Raw genomic sequence first — 22,291 nt, 5'->3', positions numbered from 1 at the left:
CTTCTCTCTCTCTCACTCTCTCTCTCCTGCGCTCGTTCTTTTCGCCGCACAACTCGGTTAATTGGGAACCCACCTGCACATTGATTGCACGGTGGCGCTAGCCCGTATAAAGCTAAGCCGATGTTTTGTTGGATTATTTCCTCCATTTAGCGCAAAACAGCAGTAAATGCTGGCGTACTGCGACGGACTGCTCAGCAAGAGCCGATTATATGACAGCTACAGGTATGCTCTCGCTTAACCTCAGATTCCCTCCGAATACTGGAATTTGTGTTCATAACAGGACGTGGCCATTTTGGCCACGAACAAGCTGAGAGGGAGTTCTTTTGTTTTTCTGTCACTGCACAACAACAAAGATGAATAAAATTCATTGATACTGTTAATTATTGCTAATGTAGACCGCTCATAGTTGTCCAGGATTGTCATGTAACCTGCGAGCCCACAAATCCCATTATTACAGTGATGACTGCAAACACGATCTGAATGTTTAAGCTCAGAATGTTTGAAAGCACACACTAAAGAAAGTGGTTACATTTCTCAGTTTGCTCTCATTAACATTGGAGAAGAGCGGCTGTGAGGCTTGATCCTGCACTGTGAGTGTTATGCCTTTTGGTCAAAAGTCAGTAGTTGGTGCATAGTCTGATTAAGTTACATAAGCAAAGTGATAAATGAGTTCAAAGTTAAGAAATATATTATAAGTGATTCATGCTAACAGTTAAAATGTATGGGTTCGTAATTTGCTCAGAGTGAGAATTCGTTACCACAAGCGATCTTTGTATTGTATGTGCGGAAATGGGAGCAAGGGAGCGCTCTGATTATTAACCTATCTTTGAGGTATTTTCTCCGTTAATGCCGTGAGTTCATGTACACGCTAAGAGTGCCCTACACGCTTGTACCTTGGGAAACGTTCGTCTTTGCGAGTATTAATATGTTCAGAGATAACTTTTGTCTTTACCTGGAGTGAACTGCGATGCTAATGTAACGCACGTGTTAAGCTAGGCTAATCAGTAAGTTTGTCATTAAGATGTGTATTAGCTAGCAATTTATTTTCATTTTCTGTATGTTTCAGTTACAAATAAGAAATGGCAAGGAGAAGCCTTGAGAGATAAGGCTTTAAAGGATCTTCATTAAAAGCAAGAAAAGCAAGCATTGTGTGGAAGATCTCCTCTATTTTGTTCGCTAGCTGTCTAGCTTCACATGTGTCGTGAGGGCAGCATAGTGAGGCTGCACTGACTTACAAAGCTTGCTCTACCCTAGGCAGTTCAAACACAGAACACGTCTTTGTACAAGGACAAGACACAGCAGTCGCTAAATAAACTAGAAAAGATTTGTCACCTGAACAGAGTTTGTGTGGATTCTATCAGTCATGTGTTAGCAGGGTGAACAGCAGTGGGCTGTGTTTATTCCTAGTGAGTCCAACTTCTTTACCAGCTTCTGGGGAAGTTGGGGTGTGTGTGTGTGTGTGTGTGTGTGTGTGTGTGTGTGTGTGTGTGTATATGTATGTGTGTGTGTATATATATGTATATATGTGTATATATATGTATATATGTGTGTATATATGTGTGTATATATGTGTGTATATATGTGTGTATATATGTGTATATGTATATATATGTGTATATGTATATATATGTGTATATGTATATATATGTGTATATGTATATATGTGTATATGTATATATGTGTGTATATATATATATATGTGTGTATGTATATGTGTGTGTGTGTATATGTGTGTGTGTGTATATATGTGTGTGTGTATATGTGTGTGTGTATGTATATGTATGTATATATGTGTATGTATGTATACATATACACACATATACACACATATATGTATATGTGTATATATATGTGTATGTGTATATATACATGTATGTATATATATGTGTATATATATGTGTATGTGTATATATACATGTATGTATGTGTACATGTATGTATGTGTACATGTATGTATGTGTACATGTATGTATGTGTACATGTATGTATGTATGTGTATATATATACATATGTACATATATATACATACATACACACACATATACGTATATATATACATACATACACACACATATACGTATATATATACATACATACACACACATATACGTATATATATACATACATACACACACATATACATACACATATGTATATGTGTATATATATGTGTATGTATATATACGTGTATGTATATATACATGTATGTGTATATATACATATATGTATATATACATATATGTATATATATATATATATATATATATATATATACACATATATATGTATGTGTATATTTAAATTACCAGTAACTTTTCAGATCAAAAGGTGATAAAGTTCAGATTTTTTTTCACCATATCATTGATGAAACTTACTTTTTATTCTTTTTTTTTTTTTTTTTTTTTTTTAATTTCAGCATCAGGGACAAGGCTGTTAATTGTTAAGGTCAAGGTTAAGCATGTGTACTCTGTGTGAACACTCGAGAGCAACAGAACATGATCTGGGATGCACTGAACAGGTTCCTGAAAACTGTGGAACAAACCAAAAATGCTTATAAATATGTGACCTCATGCAGTGTGTGCACTTAACAAACAATGAAGATAGAGATATTCCATTATTAAAATATGTAAAAGGACTCTGATGTGTGAGTGACGTCTATTGTTATATCTTACACCGATTAGTTTTCTCTGAAATGTAAAAAGAAGAAACAAACATGTACTCCCCCTCCGTCTGCTCTCACCTATCATTTTAGTGATAAATGTCTTGAATTCTCGAATTGACTCGTTAAATATTTAACCTAATTAAACCCTAAAAATGGAGTCATAAGACTTTTGTCCAAATGTTACCTGCAGTCACAACAACAGTCACCGGAAGGGGCTGAATACTGCAAAGACCCCACAGAACAATCAGACAATCCACTGTCAGTAAATGTGAGTAAATCTGTGATTCTGTGAGTAACACACTGGCTCCAGTTTGGAGGCTGAAGTGGAGCTCTCCCTCGCCAGGCCGACAGCCGTCTGTGTCACAGTTAATCTCATGCAGTGCTGATTTAAAAACTCTCACATATTTGGACAATCTATAATCTTCTAACACAAAAACATACAAATGTTCATTGAAGTAAACACACAGAACAGTAGCAGATTTTTTTAAAAATGTGTTTTATTTATTTTCATTTGCTGCTAACTGCCTTGTTTTCATTTGTAGTTTTTGTAGTAGGAAGAACTACAAAATCTACAAATAAAAGTGCAGTTAACAAATGTAGTGCTCTCCACTATGTGAACCCCTCACCTGAATTTTTAGGTTTTTCAGTTCAAGCCAATTAAATGAAATCTAAAAATTCAGCCCCAACAATCAAAATACATATTTAAAGTAATACCTTGAGGGCAGCACGGTGGTTAGCACTGTTGCCGCACAGCAAGAAGGTCCTGAGTTCAATTCCACCATCAGGCCGGGGTCTTTCTGTGTGGAGTTTGCAAGTTCTCCCCGTGTTTGCGTGGGTTCCCTCTGGGTACTCCGACTTCCTCCCACCGTCCAAAGACATGCAGCTTGTGGGGATAGGTTAATGGGATAATCCAAATTGCCACTAGGTGTGAATGGTTGTCTGTCCCTATGTGTTAGCCCTGCGACAGACTGGCGACCTGTCCAGGGTGTACCCCACCTTTCGCCCTATGACAGCTGGGATAGGCTCCAGCGCCCCCCGCGACCCTGAAAAGGATAAGCGGAAGCGAATGGGTGGATGGATGGATGGATCTTGATGTGTGTTTCAAAGTTTGTTTTTCATAAAAGCTTCAAACAAACAGAGGTGACTGATCTCGAAACGGTTTAATGCATTTAAAAATGACTACAGCTACCGTCAGCATGCTTGCTTGGTAACGACTACACGTGGCTACTGCAGCATTAGCCATTTAATCCAACGATGATGGATTAAATCTATTACAAACGTTAAAGGACTTGTGTGCTGCAAAATACCCTCACATGGTGCGTAAAGCAGTTTTTGCGTTAGAGTTCTGCTAGCTTTTTATAAACTGATGATGCTAACGTTAACTGGAGCGCCAAGACTGAAAATCATTTGAGTTGCGTTAGTTATGTGTTTATGTCACTGAGTTCTGCAAAAATCTCTTTCCTCTTTAGCTTGAAAATGAGTGATTCAGAGGATCCCGAGCTGGAGGAAGAGCTTACTGGTGTCAAGCCAGCCTCCAATTCGAGACTTGCAGTCAAGCCAGCCTCCAGTTTATTTTACGTTCCCTGTGTATTCAAAGTATTACGGGAATGGAAGTAGAAACCGGATTTCAAAATAAAAGCCAACTTCGAGTGAATCAACAGATATGTTAAGAACATAACATATAATTTAGGCTTTTTTTTTTTTTTTTTTTTCCAAACTCTAATGTTAGATCTATATGACACAGCCTTGTACCCTAATTGTGCCCTGTCACTATCAAGGCCATCTTATTTTGGATTTCGAAGTAAAAGCCCTGTGAATCTTCATTTTTGAACTACTCTTTCAATGACTTACTAATGCTCTTAAAAGCAAAAGTCGTATTTCCAAATACTATTTGAACTTTATATCAACACTTTCCAACCACAGTCTTTTTCACAGTAATACCATATCAATATCAAGTCAGTCTGATTTTGCCTTTCATAGTAATGGCCCTTTGAAATTGCCGATATTTGACTTAATCTTCTAACGATTCAAAATGCTCTAAAATGAAAAATTCTTGTTTCCACAGGGTAATTCCACCTTAGATCAACAGTATACAGACCTACAGTGATACCATATCAATATCAAGTCATTCTGATTTTGCTTTCAAAAATAAAAGCCTTTTCAAATTGTCCACGATTGACCTACCTTTCAGTGATTTCAAAATGCTCTAAAATGTAAAATTCCTGTTTCCACAGGGTAATTCCACTTTAGATCAACAGTATACAGCCCCACAGTGATACCATATCAATATCAAGTCATTCTGATTTTGCTTTCAAAAATAAAAGCCTTTTCAAATTGTCCACGATTGACCTACCTTTCAGTGATTTCAAAATGCTCTAAAATGTAAAATTCCTGTTTCCACAGGGTAATTCCACTTTAGATCAACAGTATACAGCCCCACAGTGATACCATATCAATATCAAGTCATTCTGATTTTGCTTTCAAAAATAAAAGCCTTTTCAAATTTTCCACAATTGACCTAACTTTCAGTGATTTCAAAATGCTCTAAAATGGAAAATTCCAGTTTCCACAGGATAATTTCACTCTGTATTTACAGTATAAAGCCCCACAGTGATACCATGTCAATATCAAATCAGTCTGATTTTACTTTCCAAAGTAATGGCCCATTGAAATTGCCCATATATGACTGACTTTTGTAACGATTTTGAAATGCTCTAAATAGAAAAAAATCCTGTTATCCGCATATTGTAGCATCATCCATAACTGTGTCCCAATTCAGGGGCTGCATTATGGGTAGTAGTAGTAGCAGCTAGGCTAGTCCGTTTCTATGGTAACGTGCAATGTAAAGTTTCGTCGTCACTTTCTTTCTATTAAATATCTCTGGTAACGTTTAATATTGCTGATATCGCAGTAAGATACTCGAACCTTTTTTCCGTGACGGTTTGGGAGTGTGTTTAAAATAGGACATTAGGGTGACAATAAACAAATTGTGGTTTAACTGAGCACAATTACTTCGTTTAGATATTAGGCTTTAGCTAACTTTTGGCTAGTTTAGCTATAGCTAGCTAGTTAGCGAGCATAATTTCTGAAAATGGTAGTATTATAAGGTTCACCTAACTGAACAAATATGGGAAATAAGATATGATGTTCTCGTAATTTGGAGCTATCCAGACACTAATGACATTTGCCAGTGTTTTTGTTAAACACTTCAATTAAACATTGACATGGATAAGACTAAGATTTGCAGCAACCGGCGCAATAGTAAGTGTAATTTCCGTTTACTCCTCAGGCTCTTTCATGTATTTGTGGAAGGACAAATGTATCCCTGACTGGCTATATTACATTCTTCCGTTTTCAGCTATTAAGACAGATCTCAGTTTGCTGCTGGAGTGTCTCAAGTTTCAGATGAAATGCCCCGATTTACAGAAACAAGCCCTTCTCACTATTCATTCAATCTGCGAAAAGAGAGGTAATAATGAACAGTCAATGACATAAACGTACTTTCAACTTGAACTGAACCCGAACACATCTGTCATATGAATACATGTATTTAGTGAGATATTTATATAGCATAAGGTCTTGACATGGTAACTGATGACCGTCTCACTTTAAATTGGGAATATTTCAGAGGATAATGTGGACCTGCTAAGAGAAATGGGAGGTGTGGCATTTGTGTATAACCTCTCCAAATCCAGCATTGTTCATCCAGATGTTAAGGAGACTGCTCTCTTTACACTTGGCACACTGGCAGAGGCCAACGGTAGGCACGTCTGATATTTGTCCAATCTAAGTTCAGGGAGGTTTATTTTTTTTTTTTAAAGGATGCAGTTTCTGGAATCTTCCGATAATTACGTAACATTCTCACGATGGGACGATCAAGCATCGGAAGGAAGAAATACCTTCCCCCTCCCCCAAAAATTAAAGGCAGCTCTGTGGTCCTTAATTGATATCCAACTTGTGCTTTATGTGTGTAATATGTGTTTGTGTGATATCTGGTATTTATTAAGTGTTTATTAAGTGTAAATTTTTTAAAATAAATTATAGTTTTAAATTTTAACAACATATAATTTGTCTTTCATTTTGTTAGTCTACTGCAAGAATTCTCTGTGCAAAAATGAGATATTTGCAGACCTTGCTGATTGTCTAATGAATGAGGACATCCCGCTGAAACAGAAGCGACTCTCTGTTTATTTGCTGCTTGTGCTGGTAGCCAACAACAGTAAGATCAAATTCTAAAAAGACAGAATAAGTTTAAGCTACAGGACTGGATCACACATTTATCTGCATGTTTATCAGTCACTTTACTCTATATGGTCTGGTTTATTTGGAAGCTCATTAAATTTATTCCATATAACTAGAGCAAAATATAGCATGAATCTCTTTTTTTAGTTCTGAGAGCATGATAATGTTTGCAACCTTTGTCTGACTTTGTTTTATTGTAGAATTAGGACAGACTTTGGCTCAGAACAGTGGCTGCCTGGACGTTCTACTGAATCTCTTCAGGTATTTCTCATTGCTGAAATCTCTTTTGACCAAAGATAATTTTTAATCACACCACTTGTAGTTACAAAGAAAGGAAAACAACATCAATAAAAACACTCATTTGAGTCCATGTAAGGTAAATGGTATATATTTTGCAGGGCCACTTTCCCCATCTCCACAGAAGCCACTTTCCGAGCAGCTAATGCTACTCAAACTTACCAGCTTTGGACGTCTGTGTCTAGTGCTCTTTGTGGATGTGTAAACAACCCTCAGAATGGTAACATGAGATTTGTATTTTTCTGTCTTGTTCAGATAAGGTGAAATGTAAAATACAGATTTTCTTGCTATAGTGGCAACAATTTTCAGTACTCAATTAAATGTTTTTTTGGGGTAAGCACAAAAGCTGGGTTTTTTTTTGCTCTGTTATTTCTTTCTTTTGTATTGCAGAGGAGGGTCAGCGTATTTGTGTGGCAGCGTTTCCTGTGATTAAAATCTGGCTTCAGCAGCTTACTTTTCCACAGACTGAAATTTTTCAGCCAATATGCACATTCATAGCAATGACAGTGGCCAACAACTGTAAGTGCTGAAACTGTTTTTGTTTTTTTGAAATGTAAAACATCTTAGTTGATCCTGAAATGCAAATGATTACATGTTCTTCACTTCTTTCTTTTGGCAGCCTGTGTTCAGGAGAGTTTTTCTGCCTGTGGGGGATTAGAAACTCTCGCTCTTACCCTGGGTCGTCTAGCTTCTGCTGCAGATACGAGCTTATTGTCTTGCCAGCTTTCTGTCATTATATCCAAGACTCTGTCAGCTTGCATCACTGATAACTGTGCGAACTGCTCACGAACACATACACATGCACCCTAAATCCACAACTGAATAACCAAAGTATTTCCTTCTTTATTTACAATCTCTTCTTTGTAGCTTCTCTGGCTTCAGGTCTGGCGCAGTATGGCGTGGTCTTACACCTTTTCTCTTTGCTGGCTAGTCCACACTTGGACCCAGAAGACAGGCTTCCTATTTTACTAAGCCTTGGTTACTGCACTGAGGCCTCTGGTGCGACTGCACTATTTTTTTTTTCTGCTTAAAATATATATTCCAATTTATATCATAACTATGATATCTTGCATAATGCACATATTAAGAGCACAGTGTTCCTTTTTTAAAGATCATAACACACTGTCCATGCATTTCACAATTGCACTGTGCTTATTTGGTTCTACAGAAAAGCACCAGTCCCAGCTGATATGGTGTGGAGGGCTCCCCATTATCATAACTTTACTCACAGAGGATTCAAGTGAGGAGGTTAGGAGGGCTGCTACATTCATATTGCAAACTTGCAAAAAGGCCAGTAAGTCAAAGCAGTTTTATTTTCCAATAATTCTGTATTCCTATGTATTTTCACATGTCACAGTCACTTTGATATTTCTGTTTAGCTTTTAAGTTACTGTGTATCACAGCAGTCTATCTTATATACATTTTATTTGCATTATTTGCCTCTGTCTTACATTTAAGATAACTGGCATGTATATAGTATGCAAAACATAAGAATCTGCAGTATTTGCCTTTTCTATAAAGCTATGTGCTCAGGAGTGGGTGATCCGATAGCAAAACAGGCTGAAAATGTGGAAGCCCCTAAACACATTGAGGAGATCAGGAGTTCAGCCAGAGAAATGCTACACAGGATTAACCTGCTAGAGAAGAGAAGGGTGAAAGTTAAACATGCATCAGACACATGTATTTGCCAAGTCTGACCAGATCATATCATGGTGACTCATGATGTGTACTTATGTTGATCTTCAGGATGTCGAGGGTAAGCAGGAAGACACAGGTCTACCAAATTCACATGAGGGGCGAGACCAAATATCTCTACCAGCTTTAAATCTGCCACTGCACATACCACAAAATGAGGGTGTTGAAACTGTCCCCAGAAACATAACTGAGAGGGGGAATAATGGTGAAAACAAGGAATTGACCTCTGGGTTAAGTTCTCACAAAGAAACCAGTGAAGGTGACGTCAGGTGTTCAATGTGCAAAGGTACTGGAGCGCTCATGTCTTCTCATATCCTGCCACTAGAGGGAGCCAGTAAGCAACTTGAGGCAAACAGGTTAGTGGAGTGGCTCTGCGTCTGTTATTTATCAGAAAAAAAATGAGGGTGAATGATAAGGTTTTTTTTTTTTTTTTTTTTTTTTGGTTTTTTTTTAGTCAGCGGTTTAAGCCACTATTTCCAGTGAGGTACACAAAACCAAGCGAGATTAAGTGTATTGAAGGTAAGAGACACAGTATCACTTATTTTCACTTCCAGGCACTAGAATTACAGTATTTAGCTATATGCTCAAACTGCCTTTACTTCCTCACCTGGTTCCCCCAGTTAACTCACCTGTTTGCACTCTGCAAATCACTCCCTCAATATATACACACATCTTCCCAACATTTAATCTCTAGATTGTGTGTTGTCTGATACCTGAGCTTACTGGCATTCTTTTACTCAGTTAATCCCTGTGAATGTTTTTTTTAATGTGTTCCTGGTGTTTGGATTTTGCCTTTTTATGCAATCTGCACAAGTCTCTGCCTGACCTTTTTTGTATCAGACTGATTTGTGTGTATGGGTGTGTGTTTACTTGCCTCCTGTGTCTTACACTTGGATTTTCAATGAAAAGGACTTTGACATTTTCAGTAAGTGTATAGTATGTGATGTTTTCCTAAATGTGTTTTATGTTTAGAGTTACAGCATACTGATATGAAGAACGTGATCAAAGCCCCAGTCCCTTATAGTCGTTGTGCAGGTAAGAAATAGCACAGAAATCCTATTAATTTTGTATTATTAAAGGCAGAGTTTAAACAAGGACAGTGTTCGACAGCCTTTACTTCTCTATATCTTTGCAAACACGAGTGTCTCTCTTAATAAGCCTCATTTCAAAATAGTTATGACGTGTTAAAGTAGGACCATACATTTAAAGTTCTGGTTAAATGTACAGGTAGGCCTCAGTCAAACAGGCATAGACACCGGTATGGGACCCACTGGCATCACTAGTGTGAAATTTGTCGCAAAGAAGTATACACACTTTTCCCAATGGCCCATCTGTAGACCTGCGAGAAAGAAGAGATTTATTTCACAGCCTCCACTTGCTCCTGATGGTCACCAAAGTTCATTTGTTTCTTGCTTCTGGTATATATGTCCAGGTTATCCTGGGGACTGCATCATAAAGCAGCTCGATCCCTTCAAAAACTGCAACGAAGGAGTAACTGGAAAGGCAACTGTACTGAAGAGCTCAGTCACTCTTTGTGGGCTGTGACATTCAGTTACATTTTTGGGGAGGTTGACATGAGGTTATAGTGTAGGTTATGGTGTGGAGTTTGGGAAGTATTTGTGGTTATGACATAAACATGGTTTACAGAAGGAGTTAAACAGAAGTATAAATCCCATGTCCTTCTTTCTCCACATAGCCTGTGTGTTACCTTTTGAGGAAGTGACCAGTCACACTTTTGAGTCTCTCCAAAGCTCTTGCCACCAAAGCTGTGACAGGCACAAGGTTCTCAGAGAGGCCACCAAGCACTTCAGAATGCATCACTGCAGGCTCGTGTTTGAGAAGGAGCACCAGGATCCCGCTGAGGCTGAGAGATATTCAACAGCAGAGCCACAACAAACCTGCAAAAACTGGACTGGTAAGAAGATTCTCCATATGCACAGAAATCCAGTTTATCACTGGATTTCTGTGTATTTACAGTTAACACTAATAGTTCCTGTAGGTCCTAGGTTTGCATTTTTTTTTTTTTTGTTATATTAAAAAATACTAAAAAATACTAATTATTGTTAGTTTCCTTTAAAGGCCTTGCTGCTAATGGATAGACAGAGTTTTCAACATGTTTGGTTCAGAAGGTGATGCACTACCTGCTTTATCACTCAATTAGCATCAAAGTTCAGCAGAAAAATTATTTTCCTCAGTGACCACAAAGGGTGCAATTGTTTGCACTTTGATAGGCGTTTGTCATTGGGTAATCTGCTCTCTGTAAATCACACACTGAGATTCTTTGTCTCTTAGACAGGGTCGAATTAGTGGCAGCATATGTGATTTCAGCTAACCACATTTAATGGTTGAGTAATGCCCACATAATCTCTGAAGTTTTCTTATTAATTTCTTGCATTGGTAGTCTTGCAGTGTCTTGCAGGCACTCTTCACTGTTAGTGTGAGAGAAGAACTGAAATGCATGGGTGGAGCTTTACTTTACCTTTGAACAGTATTTTATTGTCATTGTGTGAAAGTTTTTCTTTTTAATCCCTTTGTATCATATTTGATACATGAGTTTCTGACACCTTTATCTCATCAACATGATCAATACTTGTTGATCAATACTTATGGACAAAACTATTTTTTTTTTTTGTCTAAAATTGACATTGTTGTTAACAAGAAGGTGTCAAAAACGCCCACTGTATCAAATATGATACAAAAAAATATAATTAATATATAATAAAAATATATCATACCCAACATGATATAGCAAAAAAAGTGGATTTTGTTATAAGGGTTAATAAACATCTCAGTTCCAAAAAAATCAGAATTTTCTGGCTAATTTTTGATGGGTTGGGTCTTACAGGGTTAAGTTGAAATAAAAAATGCTTAAATGTAAAATTGTTGCCATGTGTTGCTAATAAAATGACTTTCTACTCCACTGTAGGACCTTCTGAAGGTGAAGGAAAGGTAATTAACAAGAACACTCTGCCTGAACACCGATGGAGAAAGCACAATGGTAAGAAATTTACCACAAACACCTGAAAGCACTGTTGCAAATGAGATTTTGTAAATCTAATATACGAGCTATTTTGAACCCTTTGTGGTAATTATTTTGTATCAGAAATGCACCAGTGCAAGTACAAAAAAGAGCTTTTGCCACATACTTGGCACCAGTCACCTGGTAAAGGTGAAGACATTAACACAAAAGTGTGCCTGGACAACACGCAGTGTTTCCCAACTGTGTAGTTCACTGTGGGGTCCATTTGTGCCTGTGTGAGAATGGTGCTGCTAATGTGCAGCACTCTCAGCTAAACAGACTGAGACTGAAAATTACTTCATTCACACCTGGCCTGGAAACCAGGTGCCCCATGATTCCTCGAAATCCATAGCAGTCTTCTAAGAAGCCACAGTTTAAACTGTAACCTTCTATTATTATGTACTCTGTTTGTTCTGTAGAAATCAATTCAACTCACAAGTCTCAGTTTCCGAGGTTTAATATACCTACTGCTGATATAACAGCACTGAGTAAAATGTATGTTGTTGTTTTTCCTTATTTTTTTCCACCACAAACCCTGAACACATTTTGAGCTTTGGGGTGAGAAATATAGTTACGCATTAACTGACAAACATGACAGCTTTTAATGTGTCACCATTGGTCCAGTGCCAGCAAGAGCGTGCAGTTATGGATTGATTGGCAAACATGCCAGATGTTGATGTGTCACAACAAAACCACCGCCTCTGAGGGCATTTGGCAAAATATGAATTCACAAACATAAAAGATGTTAATAGTCACCTCAAGGTACTTTATATTGTAAGGTAAGGAACTTACAATAATACAGAGAGAGGCCCAACAATCAGATGACCCACTATGAGCAAGCACTTTGTGACAATGGGAGTGGTGACAGTGGGAATGCATGCGTGCATAGGCATGTGTCCCTGAAACAAAGAGTTTGTACTGTCACACCTTATCCTAGCAGTTATCCTGTAAGGGAATAATAATAATATATAACAATAATAAATAATTATTGGGGGGGGGGGACAACAACATTGCTTTATGGTAGCAACAGTAGACATGCACTGAGAAGATTTTCAGATGAGGCAACAACTTTGAAGCAATAGTTTCTCCATTTATGTTGCATCAAGTAATAACTGCAAGAGCAGTGGCAAATAATGCAGAATGACCCTTCTAACTTTTGGTTTTACTTTACATGTTTTTTACCACCACCAAGGATTAGCATTACAGTTTAGTTTTCGGTATAAATTCTATGGTGTGTGGGATGGTTAATGTCACAGAATTATGTGATACAGCGATAGGAACATAGAAACAAATTCAAGATAATAGAAGGCAGCAGGAATGTCCTGAAAGATAAAGAAATTGAGCAGTTGCGAGCTGCTGTGTTTTAGGTGTAGGACATCTATATGTATAATTTGTAAATTAATTTGGTTGTCTTTTTCTTTTTAGGCGTCACATTGGTTCCACTACAAAGAAGAGCTAAAAAGACAACATTCGCCTCTCATAACAGGACTGGTATGAGATGTTTTCACAAAGCAGCAGTTTAATTATTTACTGTAGTCCTGCATTTCTGCCATAATCAGCAACACAGATCCCATCACTCCTCTCTTGGCCCTCCTAAAAAGGGAGAATCCTCCTGAAGATAGATATGCAACATCAGATAGGGGTATTTACAGCTGACTATTTAACTGTGTGAATGTTATGATTGAGAGCCTGTGGTGGGAGCTGTTCTCTGCAATGTGTTCCTGGCAGCAGACAAACCAAACAGCAGAGGGAATGTTGAACTGCAGCCAGTGTTCTCACAGTGCAGGCCGGGGCTGGTTCAAAGCAGCACAGCTGCATTAAGCTGTTTCACACTCTGTGTAACACTGTGAGAGATTAAGGCGGATGCTTTTGTGTCTTGCCAGTGACGCTGTAGTGAAACTAGAGGGATTGCAGTGTTTTGTCAGTTTGCAAGTTTGCATCATCTCAAAGGTTGTGTAGCCCAAGAATTGCAGTAGTGTTGCAAAGCAAGGGGCACTGTTTCATAGTGCATTCTCTCTGTGCTGTCACACTGAGATTTACTGTTGTTTTTTTCCATCTCAGCTCCAGCGCTTACTCTGAGTCCATTCTTCCTTAGATTTTTCCACTGTCATCCATTTTTCAGCATGTTAAACTATAATACCGCCCCTCCTGCTCTGTCTTCATCTTTTTTTACTACAGCTTAGTACTACTATAAAATCAGTCCTAGGCAAAAAGAGAAATTATCTTGCATATTAAATCTGGGGCAATTGAATATATAATGATAAAACAGGAATTGTAAAGCTTTGTCTTTTCCAGTAGAGGTGCAGAGATGATTTGCAGTACTGATTGTTTTCTCACCTTTTGTTGGAGGAGGGGAAAAGCATCTCCACTTTTAACAATAACTTTAAATGTAATTTAAACACACTGTCAGCGAATTTACTGAAATTCAGCTACACAAATATATGAAACTAGATGCAACGCTGGTGACACACAACAGAAATCCACTGACCTCTGTTATCATTTAATGTCATTGTATTTGCTGATGGCTGTATACAAACTGAATATCAGTGATGTTTAGATTTAACTAATAAATCAGTGCATCCCTGGTAAACATGCTTTCACGTGCTGTGTTTCAGATATTGAGATGGGAGGGAGGAGTGGTCACCATAACAATCTGCAGAAGATTGGCTTGGATCACAGTTCCACTGTAAGTTTTCTATCAGATATGTTTTTGGATGTCGAGAAAAAGCTTTATTGTCATAATCAGTATTGCATCGTAGTTATAACAATAATTGAAGATAAAGGGCAGATACACACAGTAGAGTTTCAGTTTACCAAAGCGCCTTTTATCCCTGACAGTGCTTTCTGTTATTGGTGCTTGCATTATTTTGCAATAGGGACAGCCCATCAGAAAGCGAAGATAATCCCGTTAAGAATTAACAAATTACCATTGCTCATCGAGATGTGTTGAAATCATTTTAAATGTGAATAGCATGCTTTGCAAAATGCAGCTATTAATGGGCTGAAACCAGTGTGGTCTGTGGATGCTGGTTACAGGCAACTTGGCTGGATTGTTTTCAGTATGAATAAATGGAAAAAAGAAGAAAAAAAAAAAACAGATGTTTTGAAAACATTTTCCTCTTTCTTTATTATATATGTGATTAACCATGGCTTCAGTAACCAGGCCAATTTTTGATAGAAAATGCTTTAAAAGTTACTAAGCACTGAGAGGTGTGGCAAATGGATGAACGTGTGCATGTGCATACATGTGCACATGTATGCACATGTCTCTGGCTGTCTTTGTTTACTTTTCTTACTTTTTTTGGCTTCAATACTCTTAGAAAAGGAAGAGAAAGGACTTCAGCTGTGAGGAGGTTGGTTACCTGCTGTCTGGAGTAAAGACGTATGGCTTCTCTTGGAACTTAATCTTGTGGTCATATCCCTTCCAGCCTGGGCGCACCAATGTTGACTTGGCCAAGAAGTACAGGCGACTAATGGTAAAATCCTTAAATTAAGTGTTTTACAAGTTACAGTGGCCTTAGAAGTTTTGAGCACAGTGTTACTTATTTCCAAACTCTAAAGGGATGACATGATTTACAAAATGCACAAAGGTAATTTCATACTTTCTAAAAATTATTTTGAGTAAATTACTTTCCCCCCATTCATTAAAAAATTCCCAAAACAAATTTCATCACCTGGTGTTCAGGAAGACCTAATTTGGCCAATTTCATAAATGTGTTTTTTACTCACCCGAAGTTTTTTCCCTTAAAAGCCTCTCCTTCAGACAGAACCTCTCATGAATCTGCATATACATCTCTTCTGATGATGTTTATTTGCAGAATTCTCTCAATGAATAACCTCTTCAGGAGACAGGCGAGGTTTTCTTATGACTCTTTCATGAGGTCATATTTGTGCAGATGTTGCTGCAGTGCACCACCACTCCTGAGTCTACTAAATCTGACTAGAAATGTAATCCTACTGCCATAGGATCAAAAGTTTTTGTTTTATTGGTCTTGTTGTTTTTCACCATTAAGTTGATCTTTCAAACCTTTTGAATTATGTAAGTGTCAGTTTTTGACTAGGGGTGCTCAAACTTTTGAATGCCACCAGAACCGCTAAACTACACAGACTTTAATTAGCTTCATTTGTCTTTTTGCCTTCAGAAACGTAAGGCCCAGGATGCCAGCCGTGCAGATTCTTAATCCTTGTTCAACCTAGGATTTGTTGATCAGCTGACTGGATTTACCTGTGAGGCCTTCATTCTCACTTCAAAAAACATTTCAATAATTTTTTTATGATCTCCAGCAGTATATATTCCTTATATTATACCTGGTGTACTAATTTTAGTGATTTGTGGTTTCAATGCAATATTGTCTCAAACCTGTTTGAGTTATGGTTTGAAAATGAAAATATAGCTGTAGATGTTATTTATTTGTGATTATTTGTTCATGGTTTATGTTCATTTCTTTGAGAATGAATTGTGCCCGAATTAAATTGATATTAAAAGGTAGATTTAAGCGATGCAAAAGCACCTATTGAATAATTACTATATTGTACCGCATAACCGTCTATCAGACTAACTGGCCTTTGAACAGTGTGTTCAGATAGTCAGTATAAGTATAGTTTTCCACATATTTATTTTTCTGTATCATAGCTGTTTTTAGTCCAGGTCAGATTTACTGTATGGCAGTTTGGATAAAATCTGGTCATTAAAATGACTCTTGTTATTTCATATGCATATTAAAGAAAGTGGTGTCTGTTTCACCAGTTATTAACCAGAGTTGTTTTCCATAAAGTTTTCAGGTAAAACAAGACTATTTAGATTATGTCTGATTGCTTCTTTTGCTTAGACCCTGTTAAGGCCTTGACATAGAGCATCACAGAAGCAAATGCCAAGTCCTGCTTTCTTTGTTTTTGTGCTTCAGTTCACAGACAGGAAATCAACAAGGGGAGAGGGAACTCAGGTCAAGCACTTTTGTTTATTGAGCTGAAAGCCTCTGGTATGACAGGAATCACAGTGCAAATCAAACTGCTTATCTTTCCCAGTGTGCCTCAAGAAGCAGCTCAGTCTGCAAAATGTGTCCTTTAAAGCTTAGCTTGACTGAGATCATTGTCTAGAGTGCCTCTCCCATTCTGTGGGGACTCATCAGTGTGTTGCTAAAATCATGGGTCTTCCCCATTTTCCATGCCCTGGGGTGTGGGCTGTAATAGTTTGAGACCTCATATAATAATGGAAGGGTGAAAGGGAATTTTTTACTGGTGATAGTTATACCCTGGCATTAAGCTTTTCCCGTCATTGATTTGTATTTCTGTTGAATTGGCAAAGTAAATGTGCAAATTATTGCTTATTTACATTTGCAAGTACACCCTCTTTCAATTCTAAGCTTTTGCATATCAGGATATTTTTAAAAAATCATTCAGTCCTTACCATGTTCTAAAATTTCTAAAAAATACAACAACCTACAACGAAAAACAACACAACATATTACACTATATTTATTTAACAAAAAGCTAAACTGCAGAAGTGGTATGTGAAAAACTAACTGCACCCATGTAGCTTGTAAAACCACCTTTAATAACAATAACATGAAGTAATCATTTTCTGTATGACTATCAGTCTTTCACATTATTGTCGAGGATATAAAAGACTGATACATGGCCTTACATGTGACTCTAGACTGATGTACAGAGGAGTTCACTGTCGACTTAATGGCTGCAAGGTGTCCGGATCCTGTAGCTGCAAACTGAGCCCAAATATTTACCCCTCCACCACTGTGCACATGGAGATATCCACAGCTGGGAAGATTGGAAACAGTCTTAAATGTTTTCCACTCATGAAAAAACGGGCAATGCTCCAAACCAGCACTATGCCAAAATCTCTGCTTTTATAGAAGTGCAAACATTTGCTAATTAATCAATTAATCAAATGTATTTGGTTAGCAGCACCTGTCGGCTGCTTTTCACACACTGCTTCTACATTGTGGTTTAAGCTTGTTATGATGTAATATCTGAGGTTGTGGTTACCCAGTTATAGGTTATGTTTTATGACCTGATAAATTAAACCACAGAATTGCAAAAGCGTGTGCTTTCTTTCCACATGACTGTAGATTAAAGTTTTAAGGCATTTAGGAGTGGCCTCTCATACCAGTGTCCTGACTACTCAGACAAGATTTTGGGATAGCAATGTAGTGAAAGCAAGGGGTGAAAGCAAGGGGAGGCATGTGAGGAACAGATTTCTCATGGACTGAAATGCAGTCACACTGAAGACTTTTGACCCAGGCCCCATGAAAATCTCCTTCCTCTGGAAAGAATGTGGCCTAGTCTCCCCCCTTTCTCCTCCCTCCTCTGATGTCCTCTCTCCCACGAGACAGTGAGAAGCTCCAGTCCCTCTTAAATGAACTGGGATTTGCTACATAGATTTCTATTGCCATTTGCAGAGTGCCCCGTACATGTAGTAGTTTGTCAAACATGCCCAGAGTATCTCCTATTTTTCTTCCCCCACAAAAATCTATTCCCAGAATCTTCAGCGTGACCAGATACTATAAAATATACCTTTGGAAAAACAGGGAGCAAGATTTTGATGTGTAAATGCCAGTTTATTGTCAAAGGCAACTACTTGACATTGAAAATTCATTTATTTTATTTAAAATTACATAAGATGACAATCATTCTGATTAGTGGATTATTGAAAATGCCAAGTATTACTATGTTAATTCATAAATGTGTAGTAGATACTCGTAACCAGTTGTGGAATGCACATGCCGTTTCCAGCTGAAGTTGCATTCTTTGTCCTTTACATTTATTTCATTAACCTTCTTTTCATTTTTCTTTTTGTTGCTATTTTTTTTTAAACAAAAAAGAAAACTGCTCAAATATATACAAGACACATTTAATTTCTGCCTGGATCTTCACAGATGAAGATCTCTGTCTAATAATGACGCATTCTAGGTCACTCTTCTTTCCATCACAACACACACATGTACACACACACTGCTTTTTGGCACCTTTGGTTCATTTAACATTAAAAAAAGGCTCTATTGGCATTAATGTGGGCACTTGGGTGAGACAAACCACTGTTTTTAGATCCATACACAATTTAGATTTAGAGGGTTTCACTTCCTTCATGAATCCTCTGATGGATTCACATCAGCTCAGTAGATGTGCTCATGTCTGTGATGGGAGTGTCATCAGGGACATTGACATCTCTTGGAATGAGGTCACTGCCAAGGTCATTTCCTCTCAGCTCCGAGTTCTTTGGGGTTTCACTAATGCTTTCCTCGTTGACATCACTTCCAAGCTTCTCCAAACTCTCTTCAGCCTCCACCTCCATCGGCTTTTCCAGATGCGCTTCTGCTGGCTTCTCTGGCTCAAGCATGGAAATGTCAGCAGCCTCATCCCCATCTTGGCATTCCTCACCAGCTGGGAGGTCTGATGGCTCGTCTGGATTGACTGGGACAGGGATGGGATCTTGGGAGGGTGCGAAATCAGGGGAACCAGAGTTGGTCAAAGGGGGCGAAGAAAGAACCGGTTCATGGAGAGAATCTTGTGTTAGTTGATCCGGCTGCTGCTCCAGATGCTCCACTGAGGGTGGTGCTGGCTCTGAGCTGGGCTGGACTATCTCAATGTCTGGTTCGGAGTCAGGAGCAAGCTCAGCTTCAGCAGCTGGTTCTGAAGGTGAAGGTGTGCTGGCTGAGACCTGAGGTTCAGGTTGGACTGGGGCTTCCTTTACCATAGGTGCTGGTTCTGTATCATTTTTCGGGGCTGAGGCACTGGAAGCCTCTGCTTCTTTAAAATCCGCGACACATTCTTCATTGGGTAAACATGCCACTGGTGTCACTGGCTCTCCCACCACCACATCTAGATCCTCCGTTTTGGCGGCTTCGTGAGTCTGTGTAACTGCAGAGTCGTTTCCTGGCTCCTTTGTGGTCTTCTCTTCAACAGCCACAGTTTCATGGGTGCTGGCTGGGGTTTCTCGCCTTCTGCTGAGCCTGTTTCCCATAATGAGCCTGTACAGAAAGTCAAAATGATAATAATAATAATGCCAAGAGAGATGCTTATTTGACTGGTGGAGATGAAATTTGAGTGTTTTAGTACATTATGTTCTTCTTCTTTGCACTGTGTGCTCTATTTTTTCTGAGAAGTCTAAATATATTTCTGGAGAGCCCAAGGACCAACTAAAGCTGTTGACTAAAGCACTTGTTTGATTAATCCTTTACTTCCTGTACCCTGATATACACACGCCGACCACAAAAAAACAAAAAAACACTCTGGACACATCATGACCTGTGCAGTCACAACTTTTGACCACTTCATAGACTTTCAGTCAACATCCCCTTACTTAAAAAGGTCAATTAAAGTCTTCAGATTCATTGTTGTTTTGTCTTTCTTAGATTCTATAAAATAATATGTTCCAGTCGCTTATAAAAACGAAGCATAACTCACATAACTAGTATTATGCGCTACTAAAAAAAAATGCAAGCAACATAAGTTAGGCAGTAAACATTAATATTTGGTGATCGCGAAAGGAAAAACAAGTTTTGCAGACGACCCCGCCTCCCTGTCGCGGTGCTCAGACTGTTAAATTGTATCCAAATAGTAGAGAAGGAGCAAAAACACTGTGGTTAAAATGTCTAGGAGGATAATAGTATTTCACCAACCTTTGTACTTTTGGCGTTGCAGCAGGTCTATATATATATAAAGTTGCTGATGATCCCTCTCGTGGAGGAGACTGCTTGTTAAACCGCTCGAAGTGCGCACAGCAGAGAGGAGCTGAGCCCTGCACAGACTGCTGAGGCGCACATTCTCCGCGTCCACGGCGCGCGCTCCAGCGCGAAACCACTTAACTTCCTGAACCAGATTGGCTTCGTTGCCTTTTCTCGGTTACTAAACGTAAGTAAACAACAACAAAAACGATAATAATAATAATAATAATAATAATTAAAGGATCTGCCTTACTCAGTCAAACTAGATATTATGCCATTAAACTAAACCACTAAATTGTGTGTTATTAAAGCCCTGGACAGTTGTAGATTTGCTTATAGAAAGCTTATGCATTAGTTGTTCAGTATAGCCATGATGACAGGAACGTGAATACAGTTATATGACATAAGGCCTTCATATTGGGGAAGTAAACGTGCTGATCGGCTGACTGAGGCTGAACCCAAAACCACTGACACATTTACTGTAACATCAGTGTGTTCTTAAGCTGCAAGACAGTCAAACGTCTTTAGGATCTTTGGTACATTGAGCTTCTCTTTTCTGCTCTAATATACGTCATTCTCATGCTTAGTTTGCAGAATGTTTGTTTTGATTGATTGCATGACTCTTTATTTAATCTACAGAGTAGTGAGGATGTGGCCTGAGCAGAGAGCCCAATGTGCTGTGAGGAGTCCCGCATGTCACGTTCGTGGGATCTTTCTGCTTCTCCTGCTTGTCATGGTTCAGATGATAATCTCCTTGGTGCCTTTTGATGGTGTGTTCATTCGCTCTGATAAAGTCCTCATCAGCCCCTACAGATTCTGTCAGATCCAACAAACTGGTGAATGGTCCTGTGATAATGTGTATAAGAGTCACCTGTACGAGCGATCGCAATCCCAAGGAGCTGAAGCTGAGACTTTATCTAAGCCACATTCTAACTCTGTCAGAGTAGCGGTTTACCTAGCTGTGTATGTTCCAGTGATTATTGTGGCGTTTGCCCTGATGGGCATGCATTCAGTCATCTCTGACAAAGACGAACCTGCTATCTTTTGCAGCACGACTTTCCAGGTCGGAGCAGCCTTGCTCACCCTGGCTGGCCTTTTCAGTTTTTTGTTTGTCTATCAGTCATATGTGAGCTGGCAAAACATAACCGTTTGGTTCTATATCTATTTGGGTGTGGTGATAGAGCTGGCTATCACATCTGTACTGACCCATGTGTTAGGTAAGCGACTGAGATCATACTGGGAATGCAGCGAAATGCTTAAGCTCATCCCTGCTTAAATGCAAATATGAGCCACTTTGCAGTTTAAATAAAGCGATTAATGTTGTGATCATATCACAAAGACCTTTGAGTGGTCAGTAAAACTAGAAAAGTACTATATTAATGCAATTACACATAAATCTACTTAGGAGAATATGTTGATTGCTGGTGCTGCAATATCACTTTGTATCTCTTTACCAAGTGGTTTATGAAAGCCAACACACATAATGTATAACACAACAAAAAATATGGTCTGTTGAGTCTGAAATGCACAGCTGGTGGATGCATGAGTGGTACCCTAATTGTGCTGACAGTTATTTCTATATAAGCTGTAAGGAATAAAGAATATATGTATTTTTTCAAAGTGTGTTCTTATATCTGCTACCTCATATATTCAAGGAGCAACAGTAATGTGATTTCTGTAACTACAATTTCTAGC

At 38.4% G+C, this 22,291-nt stretch overlaps 3 protein-coding genes across 12 annotated transcripts; 2 read left to right on the top strand and 1 right to left on the bottom strand.

Moving 5' to 3' along the window:
• The first annotated feature begins 3 nt into the window (after nt 1–3).
• On the top strand, nt 4–16,666 carry terb1 (telomere repeat binding bouquet formation protein 1). 10 transcript variants are annotated; one of them, XM_085412018.1, is made up of 20 exons: nt 4–222; nt 6,021–6,131; nt 6,291–6,422; nt 6,750–6,881; nt 7,105–7,165; nt 7,303–7,421; nt 7,592–7,720; nt 7,821–7,973; nt 8,069–8,200; nt 8,370–8,495; nt 8,723–8,853; nt 8,948–9,252; nt 9,351–9,415; nt 9,869–9,931; nt 10,593–10,811; nt 11,823–11,894; nt 13,341–13,406; nt 14,531–14,601; nt 15,236–15,391; nt 16,058–16,659. In XM_085412018.1, the coding sequence occupies exons 1-20, from the start codon at nt 210–212 to the stop codon at nt 16,094–16,096; spliced, it is 2,295 nt and encodes a 764-aa protein (XP_085268144.1). In that variant the 5' UTR covers nt 4–209; the 3' UTR covers nt 16,097–16,659. The 10 variants fall into 10 exon arrangements, with proteins under 10 accessions (XP_085268144.1, XP_085268148.1, XP_085268150.1 ...); XM_085412019.1 differs by lacking the exon at nt 4–222 and having other exon boundaries at nt 2,781–6,131; nt 15,236–15,268; nt 15,344–15,391; nt 16,058–16,666; XM_085412017.1 differs by lacking the exon at nt 4–222 and adding an exon at nt 2,788–5,923 and having other exon boundaries at nt 16,058–16,660.
• Nucleotides 16,667–17,626: 960 nt separating this feature from the next.
• Nucleotides 17,627–20,704, bottom strand: LOC146664766 (uncharacterized). The gene is made up of 2 exons (XM_085412028.1): nt 20,552–20,704; nt 17,627–19,900 (listed from the first exon to the last, which is right to left on the bottom strand). Exon 2 carries the CDS (start codon nt 19,891–19,893, stop codon nt 19,036–19,038), a length of 858 nt encoding a protein of 285 aa, XP_085268154.1. The 5' UTR covers nt 19,894–19,900; nt 20,552–20,704; the 3' UTR covers nt 17,627–19,035.
• Nucleotides 20,705–20,872: 168 nt separating this feature from the next.
• Nucleotides 20,873–22,182, top strand: LOC146664765 (uncharacterized). Its single transcript, XM_085412030.1, has one exon. It carries the CDS (start codon nt 21,192–21,194, stop codon nt 21,870–21,872), a length of 681 nt encoding a protein of 226 aa, XP_085268156.1. The 5' UTR covers nt 20,873–21,191; the 3' UTR covers nt 21,873–22,182.
• The last annotated feature ends 109 nt before the right edge of the window (nt 22,183–22,291 follow it).

Source organism: Rhamphochromis longiceps, linkage group LG7 (genome assembly GCF_057381845.1).
Source record: "Rhamphochromis longiceps isolate RC_006_pf linkage group LG7, R_longiceps_female_GT1.1, whole genome shotgun sequence".
Lineage (NCBI taxonomy): Eukaryota > Metazoa > Chordata > Actinopteri > Cichliformes > Cichlidae > Rhamphochromis > Rhamphochromis longiceps.
This window is presented reverse-complemented; position numbering and strand designations above follow the sequence as displayed.

Bases quoted from the DNA above. Each gene is read 5' to 3' on its own strand.
- LOC146664766 (XM_085412028.1), bottom strand. From the start codon at position 19,893: ATGGGAAACAGGCTCAGCAGAAGGCGAGAAACCCCAGCCAGCACCCAT.
- terb1 (XM_085412016.1), top strand. From the start codon at position 5,960: ATGTATTTGTGGAAGGACAAATGTATCCCTGACTGGCTATATTACATT. The intron at 7,721-7,820 runs GTAAGTGCTGAA...TTCTTTTGGCAG, and splicing joins AATGACAGTGGCCAACAACT to CCTGTGTTCAGGAGAGTTTT. The intron at 13,407-14,530 runs GTATGAGATGTT...GCTGTGTTTCAG, and splicing joins CGCCTCTCATAACAGGACTG to ATATTGAGATGGGAGGGAGG.
- LOC146664765 (XM_085412030.1), top strand. From the start codon at position 21,192: ATGTTTGTTTTGATTGATTGCATGACTCTTTATTTAATCTACAGAGTA.